This window comes from Podarcis muralis, chromosome 14 (genome assembly GCF_964188315.1).
Source record: "Podarcis muralis chromosome 14, rPodMur119.hap1.1, whole genome shotgun sequence".
Lineage (NCBI taxonomy): Eukaryota > Metazoa > Chordata > Lepidosauria > Squamata > Lacertidae > Podarcis > Podarcis muralis.
In genome coordinates this window covers 55,354,394-55,371,577 of record NC_135668.1, presented here as the reverse complement: position 1 = coordinate 55,371,577, position 17,184 = coordinate 55,354,394, and the positions used below count along the sequence as shown (strand labels likewise).

Below are 17,184 nucleotides of genomic sequence, written 5' to 3'. Positions count from 1 at the left end.
CTCCACAGGGGAAAGAGTTAACCATTAATGAGGACCAAATAGTGTGGCATAGAAGCTTTAACCAGGTGAGATGCTAGAACATGTGCGAGAATGGAAAACAGTTGCATATTTGTGAGTTCAGTTTTCTACCTGCCCTCAAGTGGTTAATTCTCCTGAGAAGGATTGCGCTTTCAAGCTACATTTCCCCCCATTCTTGGCAAAACAAACTAGGGAAAATGTTGCTCTGCATTTTCACTTGAAGTACACCACATTTCCTGGGTAGATCTGAGTAAACAACATCCACAACACATTTAAAAAGTCCTGACCTCGCCAACAATTCAGTGTCTTCTTCATGAATTAATTTCTGGAAACAATTAAGTCAGGGTTTCCTCTCTGAAGCAAATGTTCACCTAAGAAAAATATTCCCACGTTTAGGGCAGGAGGATAAATGTAAGCTTCTTGATGCTAATCTCGTTTCTTGCATTTCTGGACAGGTTGTGCCTCTTTCTGTGTGCAATGACAACTGCTATCCTGGTTACAGCAGGAAAAAGAAGGAGGGGGAGAAATTCTGCTGCTATGATTGTGCTCCATGTCCAGAAGGGATGGTCTCCATGCAGATGGGTAGGAAATGCAATAGATGCCAACTTGTTGGGGGTGGGGATCAGGCCTTGTTGAGTCTCTGTCTTATGAAGTTGCTTGATATGCAGAATGAACAGCTGAAGCTTTTTACGGAATGGGGAGAAGAAGTCATTACCTACCCATTTCTGCAAAAAAAAAAGTAGTTAGTGCCATAGCTAGACAGAGCACTGGACATGCCGTGATACCATCCTTTTCTACACTGGTTTGAGGGAATTCTCAGTTCTGCCACTTACTTCAATAGACCAGGTCCTGCAGTTCAGAATTGGCATCCAACACAAAATAACATTACCCAAGGAGAATGGGCATTGAATCTGAAGTCCTAGTAAGACAAATCAGACTCATTCTTCAGTTCTGAGAATGCCCAGATATGTTTCTTGGGAAAGCCACCTACTCAGCTACCAAGAAGGCCACGTTCTGCTGAGAGCTAGACAGGGGGTTTGCCAGCTAGCTTCCTTTTTAACTGCCCCCCCCCCTTGTTGTTACTCATTTAACCAGTGAGGGATCTTTGGAGCAAGGATACAGTGGATTGGCGGACAAAGAAAGTGTGAGTCAGTTTTATTTAGTTCTATTACAATTGCTTTGTATTTGGGGAATGGAGCTTTGCTGGAAGGAGAAATAAATGGCAGAAGAAGTACCTATGTCTTCTTGCTGGAAAAGTTTCCTGTGCTTTCTTGTGTCCTCCCACCCAGTGGTCAAATCCTGTCCATGAGGGGTTGGGTTGATCACTATAGAATACAGTAGTACCTCTGGTTATGTAACCCTCTGGTTACATAAACTTCTGGATGTGAAAGCGGCAAACCCAGAGGTATTTGACCAGGTTTTGCCACACGTGCACGCACAGAAGCAGTCCTCAGATTGCGGAAACCTCAGGATCTGACCGGACCTCCAGAATGGATCCCATCCACAACCGAAGGTACGACTGTACATGAATCAAAGTCTTGAAATATTTAAGCACCTTTCCTTTATTTTTCAGACATGGATGCCTGTATCAAATGTAAAGAAGATCAGTATCCAAACTGCAACCAAAATCATTGCATTCCCAAGTTTTACACATACCTCTCTTATAAAGAACCTTTAGGAATCACCCTGACTCTGCTGGCTTTTTCTTTCTCTTCGATCACAACTTTAGTACTTGGAACTTTCATGAAGTACAAGGACACGCCGATAGTCAAAGCCAACAACCGGACCCTCACCTACGTTCTCCTCATTTCCCTCCTGCTTTGCTTCCTCTGCTCCTTCCTCTTCATTGGGCAGCCTGGAAAGGCAACCTGCCTTCTCCGACAAATGGCTTTTGGCATCATCTTCTCTCTTTCCCTTTCCTCTGTTTTGGCAAAAACCATCACGGTGGTTCTGGCATTCATGGCCACAAAACCAGGATCCAGAATGAGACAGTGGGTGGGGAAAGGACTGGCCAATTCCATTGTCCTTTCTGGCTCATTTATTCAAGCAGTCATTTGCATGGTTTGGCTGATTACTTCTCCCCCATTCCCAGATAAGGACATGAACTCCCTGAAAGAGGAAATCATCGTGCAATGTAATGAGGGATCAGCTTCCATGTTTTACTGCGTCTTGGGATACATGGGCTTCCTGGCTATTGCCAGCTTAACTGTAGCTTACTTTGCCAGGAAGTTGCCTGGCACTTTCAATGAAGCCAAGTTCATCACTTTCAGCATGTTGGTGTTTTGCAGTGTGTGGCTGTCCTTTATTCCATCCTACCTGAGCACCAAAGGGAAATACATGGTGGCTGTGGAGATCTTCTCCATCTTATGCTCCAGTGCTGGATTGCTGGGTTGCATTTTTTTCCCTAATTGCTACATCATTATCCTAAGGCCTGAGCTGAACAATAAGGAACATCTAATAAAGAAAGAAAAGTAAACAGTAGAAGCTGGTCCCTGTATTCTGCTGTAATAAAATTCAATTGATCAGGAACATAAGTACATCCTTAGACAAGTCAAATTTCTAAAGTTCTTCTTTGAAGGCATTTTGGTTTAAGCGATCCAGAATTAATTCTGATGTTGTTATGAGTGTTTTGTTCATATGCAATATAAATTTTAACACAAATTTAGATATTTGCCACACAATATTGATCAGATGGATATAAATGTGCTTTAGCAGTCAGTCAATCAAAGCAAACAGCAATTTGGGTTTTGTTCTGGATTGACATTTGCTCTGATTTACCACTAAAGAGTGGGTTTTTCCTGGGGAAGGAGTGGAGAAAGCAGAAAGACACTTGAACCTGTGCCTAGAAAGTGTGGGTCAAGCCGAAAACATGGGGCAATGGTAATACACTGCTACCATCTAAAACCTATAGCAGTGAAATTGACTTTACTTAATGTATTACATTGCATTTATTAAATGTCTCTCTCTCTCTCTCAGTCTCTTGGTCCCTCTTTTCTCTCTCCACATTTCCTTTCCTTTTCTTTTATCATTTTATTCCTTTATAAAAGAAAATATTTCAATTAAATATCAATTAGGTGATTAGAGCATGGTGCTGATAAAGGAAAGGTTGTAGGTTTGATGCCCATATGAGGTTTTATTATTTTCTCACTTGTTCTTTGCCACCTTGGTCTCCCTTGGGAGGAAGGAGGGTATATTTATAATGGAATGAAATGGAACATAACAATTCCAGTGGATTAAAAATAGACAACATTTAAAATTATGTAAGCAATGTGGTTGATGCGTTGTGAGTTATGCGGTTTTATGTGTGATGTGAAAAATGAAAATTAATCGAAACATTTTTTTTAAAAAAACATTTCAAATTATGTGTCATGAAGTTTTTGTATACTCTTGATAATGACCTACCTGTGGAATCTTGTAGATGGCAACAATATTGGCCATAAAGGCACAGGCTTCAGTCACATATCCTCCCAAGACAGCAATTAATTGTTTCTGAGAAACACAGATGAATTTGGGGACAACCCTTTGCAATCTACAAAGCCGGGTCAGGATGGCTTTATCTTTGCAATGTAACAGCCATTGATAATGTGGAATCCTATAGTGATGTTTGGGATTCTTCTCGATCTCCTTTACAGCAATTGCCAAGGCTGGTGCTGGTGCATATTTGAAATGGAACAGCAATGAGAAATGTCTTTATTGTCCTTTGTTAGCTGAATACAGACTGTGTCCTTGTGCTGAACTTGATATCCACATTACATAATTAGGTGTACAATTAAGGGTTTCTAAGTAACCACTTGAACTTATCAATATGATCAGGTTCCACTATGGGGGATGCATTGGGACACCTGATGTCAGTGATCATGGGCAGGAGGAGGACCTGCTTGAGGACCAGACCATGTCATTTCTGAGGAGGGAGGCTCAGTTAATGTCTGAAGACTACTCCTGCCTCTGGGTCTGATCCTGGTGAGAAGGACACACATCTCAACAAGGGTGTTCCTTAAAGTGTCACCCATGACTTTATCATGGATGGGGAAATTGACCTCTCATGTGTAACATGAATGTGGTTGGACCTGTTCTTGCAGCTGGGCCTGTTCTTGCTACTGCTTGCCCAACAAGTTTCTCCTATGCATAAGGCTACCATAGGTCCAGATTTTCCTGGACATTACCAGGATTTCAAAGGCAAAAGTCCAGGGGGATCTTTTCTGGCATTTTCATAGAACAATTGGCTCAACAATTTTGGGGTGTTTTGGTTTTTACTTGGAAGTTGGATAACCTTACCTATGCACAGTCATGTAGATGGGAAGCAGGGGTTGCAGTTACATTTAATACATCATTAGTTTTCACCAGGCATCCTGTTAGGGAGACCCAGTTTTCTTAGTGCATGTTATGGAAGCTGGGTAATAGAGGCAGTACTGGATTGCTGCTTGTGTACCACCCTCACCACTGCACCAAGGATACACTGTGCAAGTGCTTCAGGTTGTGTCAGATGTTCTCCCAGAGACACCTAGCCTGGTGGTCCTAGGGGATTTTAACATCCATTCCGACACAGTCTTACAAGGGGCCGCTCGGGTCTTCAAGGAAAGCATGGCCTCCACGGGGCTGTCCCTGAATCAATCTGACCCTACTCATAGCTATGGACATGCCTTAGATCTGGTGTTTGCCTTTGTGGACGTGGGTGATCTGATATTAAGTTCTAGTAGAAAAGAAGTGTCATGGAGACACAGGTGGATTCTCTGCCCAGGGTGGCTGTCTACCTAACTCCATCTGGTACACCAGCTGAGACCCTATCATCTGTGCACTGTCCCGCCGGAGTGGCACATGCTTTGTTTATCTCCTTCTTGGACTACTGCAATAGACTACTGCACTCTATGTGAGGCTACCTTTGAAGGTGACTCGGAAGCCAGACTGGTGACTGGGACCATGTAACATTGGTCCTGAAAGATCTGGCACAATTCAAAGTGTTAGTGCTGACCTTTAAAGCCCTAAACGGCCTCAGCCCTGTATACCCGAAGGAGCATCTCCTTCATTCAGCCTGGACACTGAGGTCCAGTTCTGAGGGCCTTCTGGCGGTTCCCTCACTGCAAAAAATGAAGTTAGGGAACCCGGCGTAGGGCCTAATCCATACTGGTGCCTGCCCAGTGGAATGCCCTCCCATCAGATGTCAAAGAAATAAACATTTATATGACCTTCCATAAACATCTGAAGGCAACCCTGAATCAGGAAGCTTTTAATGTTTGATGTATTGTGTATTCTCTTATATTCTGTTGGAAGCCACCCAGAGTGGCTTGGGGAACCCAGTCAGATGGGCTGGGTACAAGTAATAAATTACTGTTATCATTATCGGTAAGGGACTACAAACCAGAATTTGCAAAGCGTTGTTATGAGCCAAGATCCTTGTGATCCCCTCTTTGGCATACTTTCAGAACCAAACCCGTTTGTTCGCATGAAGTATGTGGGAATGCTCTGAATTAAAAAGGGAAATTACAAGGGGAAAACTATAAACAGTAATGAGGAGAAGACAGGAGTCTTTTTCACAGATGACTCATAAAACCAGGAAATTTGGGAACAGGTTTCAGCACAGTATGAGGTATTTAAACCAGCAAAGGCTATTTCTCTCCCAAGCCAGTAAAGGAGAAGCAGCCTTCTACTTGTGAATTTCATGGGATACAATGGCACATTCAGATAGGCATCGATATGCACAATTTAGTCCTCATTGCTGGTTCAAATGAAACTCAAGTTAAGCTCTTAAGTCTGAGATATCAGCTCTGTCCTCATCTGATATGGATGCCTGTCCCTTATTGGACCAAATTTTGCGCATGTCTGCAATTGGCTCAGAAAGAAGAAGAAGAAGAGTTTGGATTTGATATCCCGCTTTATCACTACCCGAAGGAGTCTCAAAGCGGCTAACATTCTCCTTTCCCTTCCTCCCCTACAACAAGCACTCTGTGAGGTGAGTGGGGCTGAGAGACTTCAGAGAAGTGTGACTAGCCCAAGGTCACCCAGCAGCTGCATGTGGAGGAGCGGAGACGCGAACCCGATTACCCAGATTACGAATCTACCGCTCTTAACCACTACACCACACTGGCTCTCTAAACTGTCTTAGATTCTGTGAACAAATGTCTTAACTCAAGAATGTGCTTTTGAGAAATATTATTTTGCAAAGGTTAATGTGTTAAAGCTTTATTTTACAGATGAAAGAAACTCTCATACAAATTTGAACCTTTTCTACATTAATATAATAACAATATTATTATTTTTTAAGTGCTTGAAGAACTGGTGTCAATCAAAGATGTAATGATCTCCATGGCCAATTTGCCATGTCTGGTGAACTATGTATTAATGAAGAATACAGTGGTACCTCGGGTTACAGACGCTTCAGGTTACAGACGCTTCGGGTTACAGACTCCGCTAACCCAGAAATAGTACCTCAGGTTAAGAACTTTGCTTCAAGATGAGAACAGAAATTGTGTTCTGGCAGCACGGCGGCAGCGGGAGGCCCCATTAGCTAAAATGGTACCTCAGGTTAAGAACAGTTTCAGGTTAAGAACGGACTTCCAGAATGAATTAAGTTCTTAACCCGAGATACCTATGTACAGAGACATGCCACTTAAACAACAACAACAACTATGATCTCCTTATTAAATGTTCTTTGCTGTTCAGCTCAGGCCTCAGAATAATGATATAGCATTTGGGGAAGAAAATAGAACCCAGTAACCCAGCACTGGAGGATAAGATGGAGAAGATCTCCACAGCTACCATGTATTTTCCTTTCGAGCTCACATATGCTGGAACAAAGGACAGCCACACACTGCAAAACACCAACATGCTGAAGGTGATGAATTTGGCTTCATTGAAACTGTCAGGTAACTTCCTGGCAAAGAAAGCCACGGTGAAACTGGCAATGCCCAGGAAGCCCATGTATCCCAGGACAGAGTAGAACATGGAAGCGGAGCCCTCATTGCATTCCATGATGATCTCCCCATGCACAGAGTGCATGTCTGCATCGGGGAATGGAGGAGAATGAGCCAGCCAAACCATGCAAATGGCCACTTCAATCAATGAGCCAGAAAGAACAATACCATACGCCAGTCTTTTCCCCACCCATTTCCTCATCCTGGATCCTGGTTTGGTTGCTATGAATGCTAGAACCACAGTGATGGTTTTTGCCAAAACAGTGGAAATGGAGAAGGAGAAAACAATGCCAAAAGCCATTTGTCGGAGAAGACAGGTTCCCTTTCCAGGCTGCCCAATGAAGAGCAAAGAGCAGAGGAAGCAAAGAAGGAGGGAGATGAGGAGAACGTAGGTGAGGGTCCGATTGTTGGCTTTGACCATGGGAGTGTCTTGGTGCTTCCTAAAGACTGCAAGTATTAAAACTGTGATCACAGAGAACGAAACCGCCAACACGGTGAGAAAGATTCCTAAAGGTTCTTTGTAAGAGAGGTAGCTTAGAATCCGGGGAATGCATTGGTTTTTATCCTGGTTGGGATATTGGTCTTCTGGACATGTGAAACAAACATCCATGTCTGAAAAAAGGATGGCATATAGAAATGTTTCAGCTGATTCAGGGAGTAACTGAATTTGAGCAGATCAGAAGCACCTATAAGCCAGGGAATATTTGATTCAGAACTGACAACTCTCATTTATTTTCTATGTGTGTTTTAGCAAATTTTTCACCCGGCTTTAGGATTCTCCCTCCCTCCCAAAAGAGTGCTGTGGGAAGACAGTATTTCACCACATAATGGCCACATTTTTCATGCTGATTTTTCTTTACAAAAAAAGGGGGGTGCGACAATTGCGTGAGGAAGAACCTGAGGCACGACCATTATGTGAGGAAACATTTTTTATTCATGAACAGACTTCTGTTTATGTTGCTAATGGCAGCTTCACACACACACCCCGCCCACTCCCCTTGTGCCTTTGGCTGGCACAGAGAAAGCGCGCTGAGGATGTCCTGCCACTATTATGCAGTTAATGCTCTGGAACTGATTTTAGGGAGCAAAGAAAGGGGGGTGACTATTATGCAGTGGCGACCATTATGTGGTGAAATACTGTAATAATATTAAAAGGAGAAAGAGCACCATGTGTTTGTCCATTACAATTGCCTGGTATGCAAAATTAGAAAATTCAGCCTATAGAGTTTTCTATTCATGCTAACCAGTCTCTTCAGTGGAAAGTTTTTGTCCATCAGCCCCCTATCTCTGCCCTTCCACCAGCTTTGACTTTTCCTCCTCTCCACTTATTCCTGTCTTCTCTCCTTTCAGACTCCACCCACCCGCCTGAACTTGGCTACCGGCCACTTGTATTAAGGTTCTAGAATAATGTGTGTGCTGCAATGAAAAACCAAAAGCTTTTCTATAAATGATAGGTATTATTATTTTGTTTTATTATTATTTTGTTTTGTTATTTTCGCATCTTAAAAAGTAAAGACATCACCTTGCCAACAAAGGTCCATATAGTAAAAGCTATGGTTTTCCCAGTAGTGATGTATGGAAGTGAGAGCTGGACCATCAAGAAGGCTGATCGCCGAAGAATTGATGTTGTTGAATTCTGGTGCTGGAGGAGACTCTTGAGAGTCCCATGGACTGCAAGAAGATCAAACATATCCATTCTTAAGGAAATCAGCCCTGAGTGCTCACTGGAAGGACAGATCATGAAGTTGAGGCTCCAATACTTTGGCTACCTCATGAGAAGAGAAGACTCCCTGGAAAAGACCCTGATGCTGGGAAAGATGGAGGGCACAAGGAGAAGGGGACGACAGAGGACGAGATGGTGGGACAGTGTTCTCGAAGCTACAAACATGAGCCTGACCAAACTGCGGGAGGCAGTGGAAGACAGGAGTGCCTGGCGTGCTCTGGTCCATGGGGTCACGAAGAGTCGGACACGACTAAACGACTAAAAAACAACAACATTTTTATTTTGTATGTTATGAAAATACTAGATGGAGACTAGGAACATAGGAACCTGTGCTATACCCAGTCAGATCCTTAGCATTGCTTACTGTATCTAAAGTCGAAGATTACATTTATTCCTACTGAAATTCATTTTGTTACTTTTTGCCCAGTTTTGCAGTCTCTCTCTCTTTAAACCCTTTAGCAACTACTTACTCTTCAGAAAATGTCTACACAATGATGTCAGCCTCCAGATGGTGCAAAAGCTCTCACCTGCTCATTCTGCCAATCAGAAAACTCCCAGAGACAGGTGCTTAGACCAGAGCTAGTTGTTGACTGACTGTGGCTCCTACCTTTCTGGTTAGAGATCATCCCTTCTGGACATGGAGCACAATTATAGCAGCAAAATTTCTCTCCCTCCTTCTTTTTCCTGCTGTAACCAGGATAGCAGTTGTCATTGCACACAGAAAGAGGCACAACCTGTCCAGAAATGTGACCAGTAAGATAAGCATAATTTCCCTCACTCATGCCCTGAGCTTGGAAACATTTTCTTAGGGGACAAAGTGGGTTCAGGAAGGAGTCCCTGACTTGGTTTCCCAAATCAGTTCATGAAATAATTGGCCCATTGTGGCATTTAATCCAGCTTATTTCAGAAGTGATCTCTTAAGAGTTAAAAAAGATGGCATTTTTCAAGGATGAATGTATGAAATCAAATGTCTGCAAATGTAATGCTACCCAGGAGAATTGAACAGGCAGAACTCTGCACTGGCAAAATAGGAACTATTTCCATTCATTTCATTCATTCCTGCAGTTGAAGTTTTGTCTCACCTGGTTGAAGCTTCTATGCCACACAAGTTGGTCATCATTAATCGTTAACTCTTTGCCTGCCGGAGCCTGAGGATCCAGTCTTCCAACTTTGACTCTGTCAAATGATCCATTAGGGAGAGTAACCCAATTGGTAACATCAAAATCTACAATTAGTTCTTGATTTGTATCAAAATATACACTCTCTCCAACACTGTTGTTGAACATGGTGTTCTTTAGAAAGCCATGGAGCTTTGGTGAAAGAGACAATGAAACACGGTGAGAATGTGAGTTACTGAGTTCTATGCTTCCCTAAAGATGGAGCGGACTTGTGTCAGATGGTATCAGATGAAGCTATTCTCCCCAGTACTAGGTATTCCCCCGCAGTCTGTAATATTGTCTCTTTCCCCCTCAACATTTAATTTAAAGCTCTCCTCATCAAGTTCATGAGACTCTTAGCAAACACATTCTGGCCAACTGCCGTGAGGTGCAATCAATCTCTTGCCAGATGTCCTTCCTCAAGGAAGTGGAGGCCAGGTCCAAGAAGCCAAATCTTTCCTGATAACACCACCTGTCCAGCCAGTGGTTTGTTTCCAGTATTTCCCCCTCTTTTCCTGGGCCACAACCTTCAACAGGAAGGAGTGATGAAAAAACCACCTGTGCCTCTAAGCCCTTCAACTTCTTACCCTGAGCCTCCTAGTTCCTTGCTATATGTTGAAGGCTGTCTCTGGCAGTACTGCTTGAACCATAGGGGCCAACTCCTAGGGGCCGAGGTCCCTTCAGTCCCCGCAATAAAATATTTGAGGGGGTCAGACCTCTCAAAGTTGATGGGCATTGCATGTCAAATGGTGTGCATGTGCCACATCTTGTGATCAGTTATGTGGGGCTGGGCTTACCTGCCCCCTAATATTGTATTCAAGTTGCACCCCTGGTTTTTACCCCCGTGAATCAGAAGGAAGGGGAGTGTGGTCTGTCTTTGTAAGGTGTGGCAACTTCTCTGTCACGTCATGCATCTTTGCACCTAAGAGACAGCGCACTTTGTGGGACTTCCTGTTATCTCTCTATACTGCTGCTTTTGTCCCCGTCAGTAGGGGGTCCCCTGCTACCCCCATATGTCTCTTTCTCCTCTGTACACCACAGGAGCCAACTCTAATGCAAGGAGCAGGTCACCCTACAAGTGGGGAACCTTCTGCTTCCCCGACATTGGAGACCCCTGCTTTTCCTGAGTAGAGCTATTGGCAACCTCCCATGGCTGCTGGGATGCTACCTTTGTCACACTGACATGACCTCACATTCTTCCAGGGATTTGCCTCCTGCACTGGGTGATCTTTCTCCTCCCGAGGGGCACCCCCTGTGTCACTGTCCCAGTGTTTTATCAATGAATTCCTCATTTTGCCTGATGACTTGAAGTGTGGATATGTGAGCCTCAAGCTATCGTACCTTCCCTTACAGGAAGGAAAGCAGCCTGCACTTGCTTCAGGTGTAGTTTTGCACATTTTCAGGCAGGAAGGCAAACATGGCACAGGTACGGCAGGTCATTGCAACCTCCATGTCTCTTGGTTCTAAGCACATGGTGAGACAAGCCTCCCCTCAAACTCTCTTGCTAAATGCCCTCACAAACGCCCCTGGTTACAAATTCACGAACTCCCAGAGTCTGCAAGCAGCTAAGGAGAACTGCTGCTGGCAGAGAACTCCTTGCCCAGCCCACTTCTTCATGCAGCCCGGCTTCCTCTCAGATCATGTGCTTTAGCAGAGCATGCAGCCAAGCACACCAAGAGCCACAAACCAGCTCACAATAGAGCCTCCAAACAGCTCAGACAAGAAACCAGCCTGAATCCTAAAGAAACGGGCTCACCCTCCTCTTTACAAGCTCCTGGTCAAGTTTCTATGGCAGTAAGTCTCATTCCATGAACTTCTGATGAGACGCACATAGGACTCCCCTCAAAAAGCAAAATAAAACACTGGGATGGGTGCCCTTAAATCTTTGCATCTACTTTAAAATTAAGCACATTTGGGTTTGGGTTGTTGTTGTTGTTTGATAAGGTATTATTATTTTTACCTTAGATGTTTAGCTCACTGTTCCCTTATAGGAGGATTATTTGATTGTATTGCATCCTTCCTAACCTGGTGAAGGAACGATCTGCCGACTCTGTACATGTGGAATATTTTCTGTAGGTACTCAACTGTTGCCTAATATAATGGTGGCCCCCAGTCAGGGCCTAAGGAGGAATCCACCTTTTTAATGGGCACATAGATTCAGAATACCACAGGTACCTGGGAACTGGGGGGAATCGGTTGTTGTTCATTCCAATTATCCTTTGCAAATATAGTCATTTCTCCGCCCCCACTCCAACCACCAAAAGGAAACACCCAGATTCCATTTGGGTGAAACACATGAGAAATTGCATTCATCAGTTTAGTACAGCCTGAGTGAAATATGTTTTGTTTTATGACACAGTCACTACATCTCAGCAAAGAGTGGAATTACCTGCCATGGCTGTATATTGTGAAATGCCGCCCTCTCTCCTTTTACTAATAGTTCATATTTGGATGTGAACATATACGTGGCATGCAGAGCATGCGCCACAGCATAAGCAGCATTGTAGACATTGTAGCTGTGGCCGGTCATACGCATTTCAAAGAAAGTATGAAGAAGGCTCTCCAACTTCTCTTGGCCTGTGCAGGTCTCCATGCTTTCCACATTCCCAGTGGAATCTCTTAATGAGCAGCTGAATGCCTGCTCCCAGAAATTCTGAACGAAACCATCTCCTTTTGCCCAAAAGGGTTTTATGCTCCCAGCAAATGTTTGGAAGCCAGGGGGCTCCTTTGAATGAACTGTGAAGGATAGGGCACCATGAAAGCTTTCTATATCCCAAAGCCTTTGAATTGATACTGAATCGAAATCCCATTGGGATGTAACAATCCAGACTTTACACACAGGTGGCAATGTATACATTGTTGCAAAAAACAGTAATATTCTTAAAACTTGGAGGGAGGGAATTTCTCCATATACAACACATGCATTGGTTTTTCCATCCGTTAAAACTTGATATTTGTCCAGCTGTTTTAAAACCATGTCTATCAACTCTTCCATATAAGTCCTCTTTGCTGTTCTAAATGTGAAGGCACAACAGATGCCGTTTTGGGATAACATTGACTCCATTGTTTGCAAAAACTGATCCCCACTGTCATCATCCACAGCAACAAGCCCAATCCATGTCCATCTGAAATGGCGAAGTAATCGGACAACCCCCCTGTACTGATGGGCTTCATGTGGAACCATCTTGTACAAGGAAGAGAACAGGACTTTGTCATCCTGCACTGGGGAAATTGACCCATAGGTAAGCTGAAAAGAAATATATAACAATTCATCACATGGACTATAGAGCATTACAATATCAGCCATCCTTCTAAAATGTCCATATCTCCATGCTTGGGTCTCACCTGTGGCATCTTGTAGATGGCGGAAATGGTGGCCACATTGGCAGAAGTTTCAGAAGCCAGCGCCCCAATGAGAGCAATGAGGTTGCTCCAGGCATCACACTGGAAGTTGGGAACAAGCCTATACTGTCTGGTAAGCAGGTTCAAGGTGGCCTTATAAGTCATTCTGGCTACATAGTAGCTGTTGAGAATGTGGAATCCCAAGGATATATTTGGAAGGATTTGGGGGTTCTCATTAATCTCTCTGATGGCAAAAACCAAGGCCAGAATATGCTGGTAGTTCTTTGGCACGGAACTGCAATGGGAATGGTTGACTATTAACCAAAGAAAATAGTGCCGGCATTTATTTCTCAGGTAATTGTAAAGAGAGTTACTGGCTATGTAATCAAACAAGCAAAAAAGGATTTCTCCTTTCATGGCCTACTTGGATGATTATGGCAGAACTTAATGCAAAAACAGAATAAGAAATGGGTGCATGTGCTCCTTTTGGAGCTTACGAGGGCACTAGCAGGAGCAAATGTGTTGGCTCCACTTCCCTCCCTGCCCTCAACTGCACCTTGAGTTAGAACCGTCTGTATTCATGAATGCTTTCCCTGTTAGCAAACCCCTTCACTGGAGAACCCTGCTTTTCCTGAGCAGAGCTATGAGCAAGCTCCCATGACTGCTGGAATTCCACCTTCCTCTGCTGAATGATCTGCTGAATGATCTGAACTTGTCATAATACTGAAAGGGAAAGAGTCTTCCTTACACTGGTTTGCCAATCAATGTCTGGGTGGGCCGTTCCATGAAAGAGGGACTGCGGTGAAAGACAAAGACCTGGGAAGCAATCTCTCCAATTACAAAGTCGCCTGGCTGATAAAATTGATGAGGTATAGGAAGAAGATCGTCAGATATACTGCAGTTAATGGAATGGGTTTGGCATACAGAGTAAGGCAGCAGCAGAAGGGAGAGGAGGACTGGCAGCATGATCCTGTGGAGCTCAGCCTGTTCTTTCCACAGCATCTTCTGTCTGAATCCTCTCTTTCTCTTGCTTCGGTGAAAGGAAATAAGCTGAACTCAAGGTGGTTTTCTTTTAAAAAGACTCAGAGGCAGCTGTACAGCTTGAGGGTGAAAATAAATGAAACCTTAAAGTTTGTAAATAGACAATTTCACATATGGGGGGGGGGGGAATCCTATGATACTAAATCAGACAGAATCATTGACAACAGGAAATGCGCTGTAAAATCTTTACCCTGAAAGCTCACAAGCAGATATTGCAGTGAAGCAGATTTATTTCCTTCTGCCCATGTTATGGAATCCAGTTTTTCACACTTTGAAATATGGGAGTGGAGGACTGTATTATCATAGGTGTTCTTTGAAGGTAACCTGAAATATGCCCTGCCTGTCCTCAGATCCCCAGCAATGACCTACATGTTTGTGTTTTTAAACATCTGGTTTTTCTTATGGTTGATCTTGCAAGGCTATCCATTGAATGACAAGAAGATAACATATTATTTAAAAATGGTTGGGAAGATAATCACCTCCCTGGTGTCTTGGCCTGTGAGATGGCATCACACATGAGAATATGATGAGTGGAATTGTTTTCTTTTATCAAATGTTTATTAATTTGAAGGGGATCTGGATTAAAGTAATGCTATCCATCATAGGAAAAGCCAAAATTTACCACTAGCAGTCATATCACAAGATGTGTGTAAAGCCTTTGATAGAATCAACTGGCAGTTCCTAGAAGGGTTGTTGTCAAAAATGAATATGGGACAACATTTTATGAATTCTATTGTGAGACTATACAAAAACTCATATGCTCAGGTTAGGGTAAATGGTATAGATTCTAAAGCTTTCTCTGTTGCAAGAGGGGTGTGAAAGAGATGCCCTCTGTCACCCCTCTTGTTACCCCTCTCAGTTGAACCACTAGCCATCTCCATTGGAAACAATTTGGAGATAAAAGGAGCAGAAATTAAAAAAAAGAAATGCATAAAACAAGTTTTTCAGATCATGTACATAGAGCATATCCCTTTCTACCCTCCTCACTCACTAAAACCCATACAAAAAGGTGAACAATTTTTCCACACCACTCTAAATGTGTGGAAATCAAAGTTTAAAAAACTAGTTCCCCCAATACCTCCCCTTATCCCTCTTCGCTTTCACCCATCAATTAAGCAGGGCAATGTGACTGGGAACAAGTGCGTCTTCATAGATTAAAAGATTTCTATGCAAACAGTGTTGTTGTTTAGTCGTTTAGTCGTGTCCAACTCTTCTTGACCCCATGGACCAGAGCACGCCAGGCACTCCTGTCTTCATGCAAACAGTATCCCCCTACAAAAAGAAGAATTCATAGCTGCCATACAAAACCTTAAATGGTCATGGTACCATTTCAACCAGCTGTTAAGATTCCTGTTAAACCCAGGCATTTCCACTCAAGCAAACAGGAAACTAACTGCAATAGAGCACATCTTTGTTAACTTCTCTCCACTCTCCAAGGGCATAGCTTCCTCAGTTTATAAAGCTCTAGGAACACTAGAATGTGGCAATCTATTGTACACAAAAATGCCATGGGAAATGGACCTAGACATACCATGAAAATAAATAAAAACAGGTCGGTGTTGTTGTTGTTTTTAAGTGGCACATAACCTGCCAGGGACTGCCAGTACCCAGCTCAAGACAAGTACTACGTACAGTGCTATCAACTTTAGTTACATAGATAATGATCAGATAAGAAAACGATAAAGTCATAACAAGAGTCTCCATCCCACCCGGGGGGCGCTAGGGGCGCATTGGAAGATGGCCGACAATACCATCTCTCCGACCCACACGAGGTAATTAAGAGGCTGATATGGGAGTATGCAGCCTCCCTTGTTACCCCAAGGGAATGGGGAACACTGCCTCGCCTGCGGTTGCCATAAATCACCCCCAAGTTCGAAAGAAGGGGGTGAGGGCACTAGGCGCACAGCACTCGTGTGGGATGGCTCTCCCTGACGCTGTCTCTGATCGCGTGGCCTGGTTGCAGCAGCTCAAAATAAACAATTAGAGAGAGAAGCAAATGCACATATTTCGAGTGAAGAACAGGAGTTAAGACTGCTAATTGAAGTGACCTCAGTGAAGTGGAGCGACGGATGGATTTAACAGGAAAAGATATCAAGAAGAAACATCAAAGAGTCGGTATGTCGGAACGGGCGGAATGGGGGGGGCTTTTCTTTTTTTACCTTATGTGATTACCTAACAATCCTCCCCCCCCCCAGGAAGAATCGTTGCAATTACTGAATATAAGCGGAATGATTAAGAACTGTGTGGAAATGAATTACTAATCAAAGACATGGCTTGGAAAATATTTGGAAAGGAATGAAAAGCCTTTGGAATGACGCAGTTATAAAAAGAGACTTGTTAGAAAGCAGGCCTGATGGATTTTTGATCGAGGGGGAGGAGACCACGGAATTGTTATTATATCGGAATGTGAGTTTGACCTAAGAAGTTTTGAGGAGAGTGTGACAGGCCTGCAAGGATTAATGGGCAGACTTTAAGAATGCTTTGTATGGAAGTGTTGAAATGGCGTCTGTCTGTTTGAATATAGCTCTTGGAGGAACGGAAAATCCACACAGGATATAACAACGTTTGTTTTTAACCCGCTTGTGGAGATTATCAGAGGTCACAAAGAAAGGAATATACGATAACAACAAGAAGATGAAGAAAATAATAGAGAGAAGATTGGACAGAACTGTGAATAATATTTGGACAGAACTGGAATATTAAAGCAGCAGCAAGAGAGATGTTTGGATCCCTTTCTGAGCTCGAAGTATGGGTACCCCCAACAAAAAATTAAAAATCTGGCTTTGTAATTTGGAATTAATGTGATTTGATTGGTTTGTTAATAAAAATTATATGGAAAAAAAAGAGTCTCCATCCCACCCTTTTTATAACATATGTTTTCCGAGCTTCGACTTTTTGAGAAAAGCAGTAATTCCTTCCTTCCTTCCTTCCTTCCTTCCTTCCTTCCTTCCTTCCTTCCTTCCTTCCTTCCTTCCTTCCTTTGTGTGCCCAGACC

General features: G+C 43.3%; 2 protein-coding genes across 2 annotated transcripts; one reads left to right on the top strand and one right to left on the bottom strand.

Annotated features, from left to right (window-relative positions):
• Nucleotides 1-476: 476 nt before the first annotated feature.
• LOC144325460 (vomeronasal type-2 receptor 26-like) lies at nucleotides 477-3,117 on the top strand. The gene is made up of 2 exons (XM_077918775.1): nucleotides 477-600; nucleotides 1,592-3,117. Exons 1-2 carry the CDS (start codon nucleotides 582-584, stop codon nucleotides 2,491-2,493), a joined length of 921 nt encoding a protein of 306 aa, XP_077774901.1. The 5' UTR covers nucleotides 477-581; the 3' UTR covers nucleotides 2,494-3,117.
• A 3,522-nt stretch (nucleotides 3,118-6,639) lies between these two features.
• On the bottom strand, nucleotides 6,640-9,386 carry LOC114583975 (vomeronasal type-2 receptor 26-like). Its single transcript, XM_028705372.2, has 2 exons — nucleotides 9,257-9,386; nucleotides 6,640-7,538 (listed from the first exon to the last, which is right to left on the bottom strand). The coding sequence occupies exons 1-2, from the start codon at nucleotides 9,273-9,275 to the stop codon at nucleotides 6,640-6,642; spliced, it is 918 nt and encodes a 305-aa protein (XP_028561205.2). The 5' UTR covers nucleotides 9,276-9,386.
• Between the last annotated feature and the right edge of the window lie 7,798 nt (nucleotides 9,387-17,184).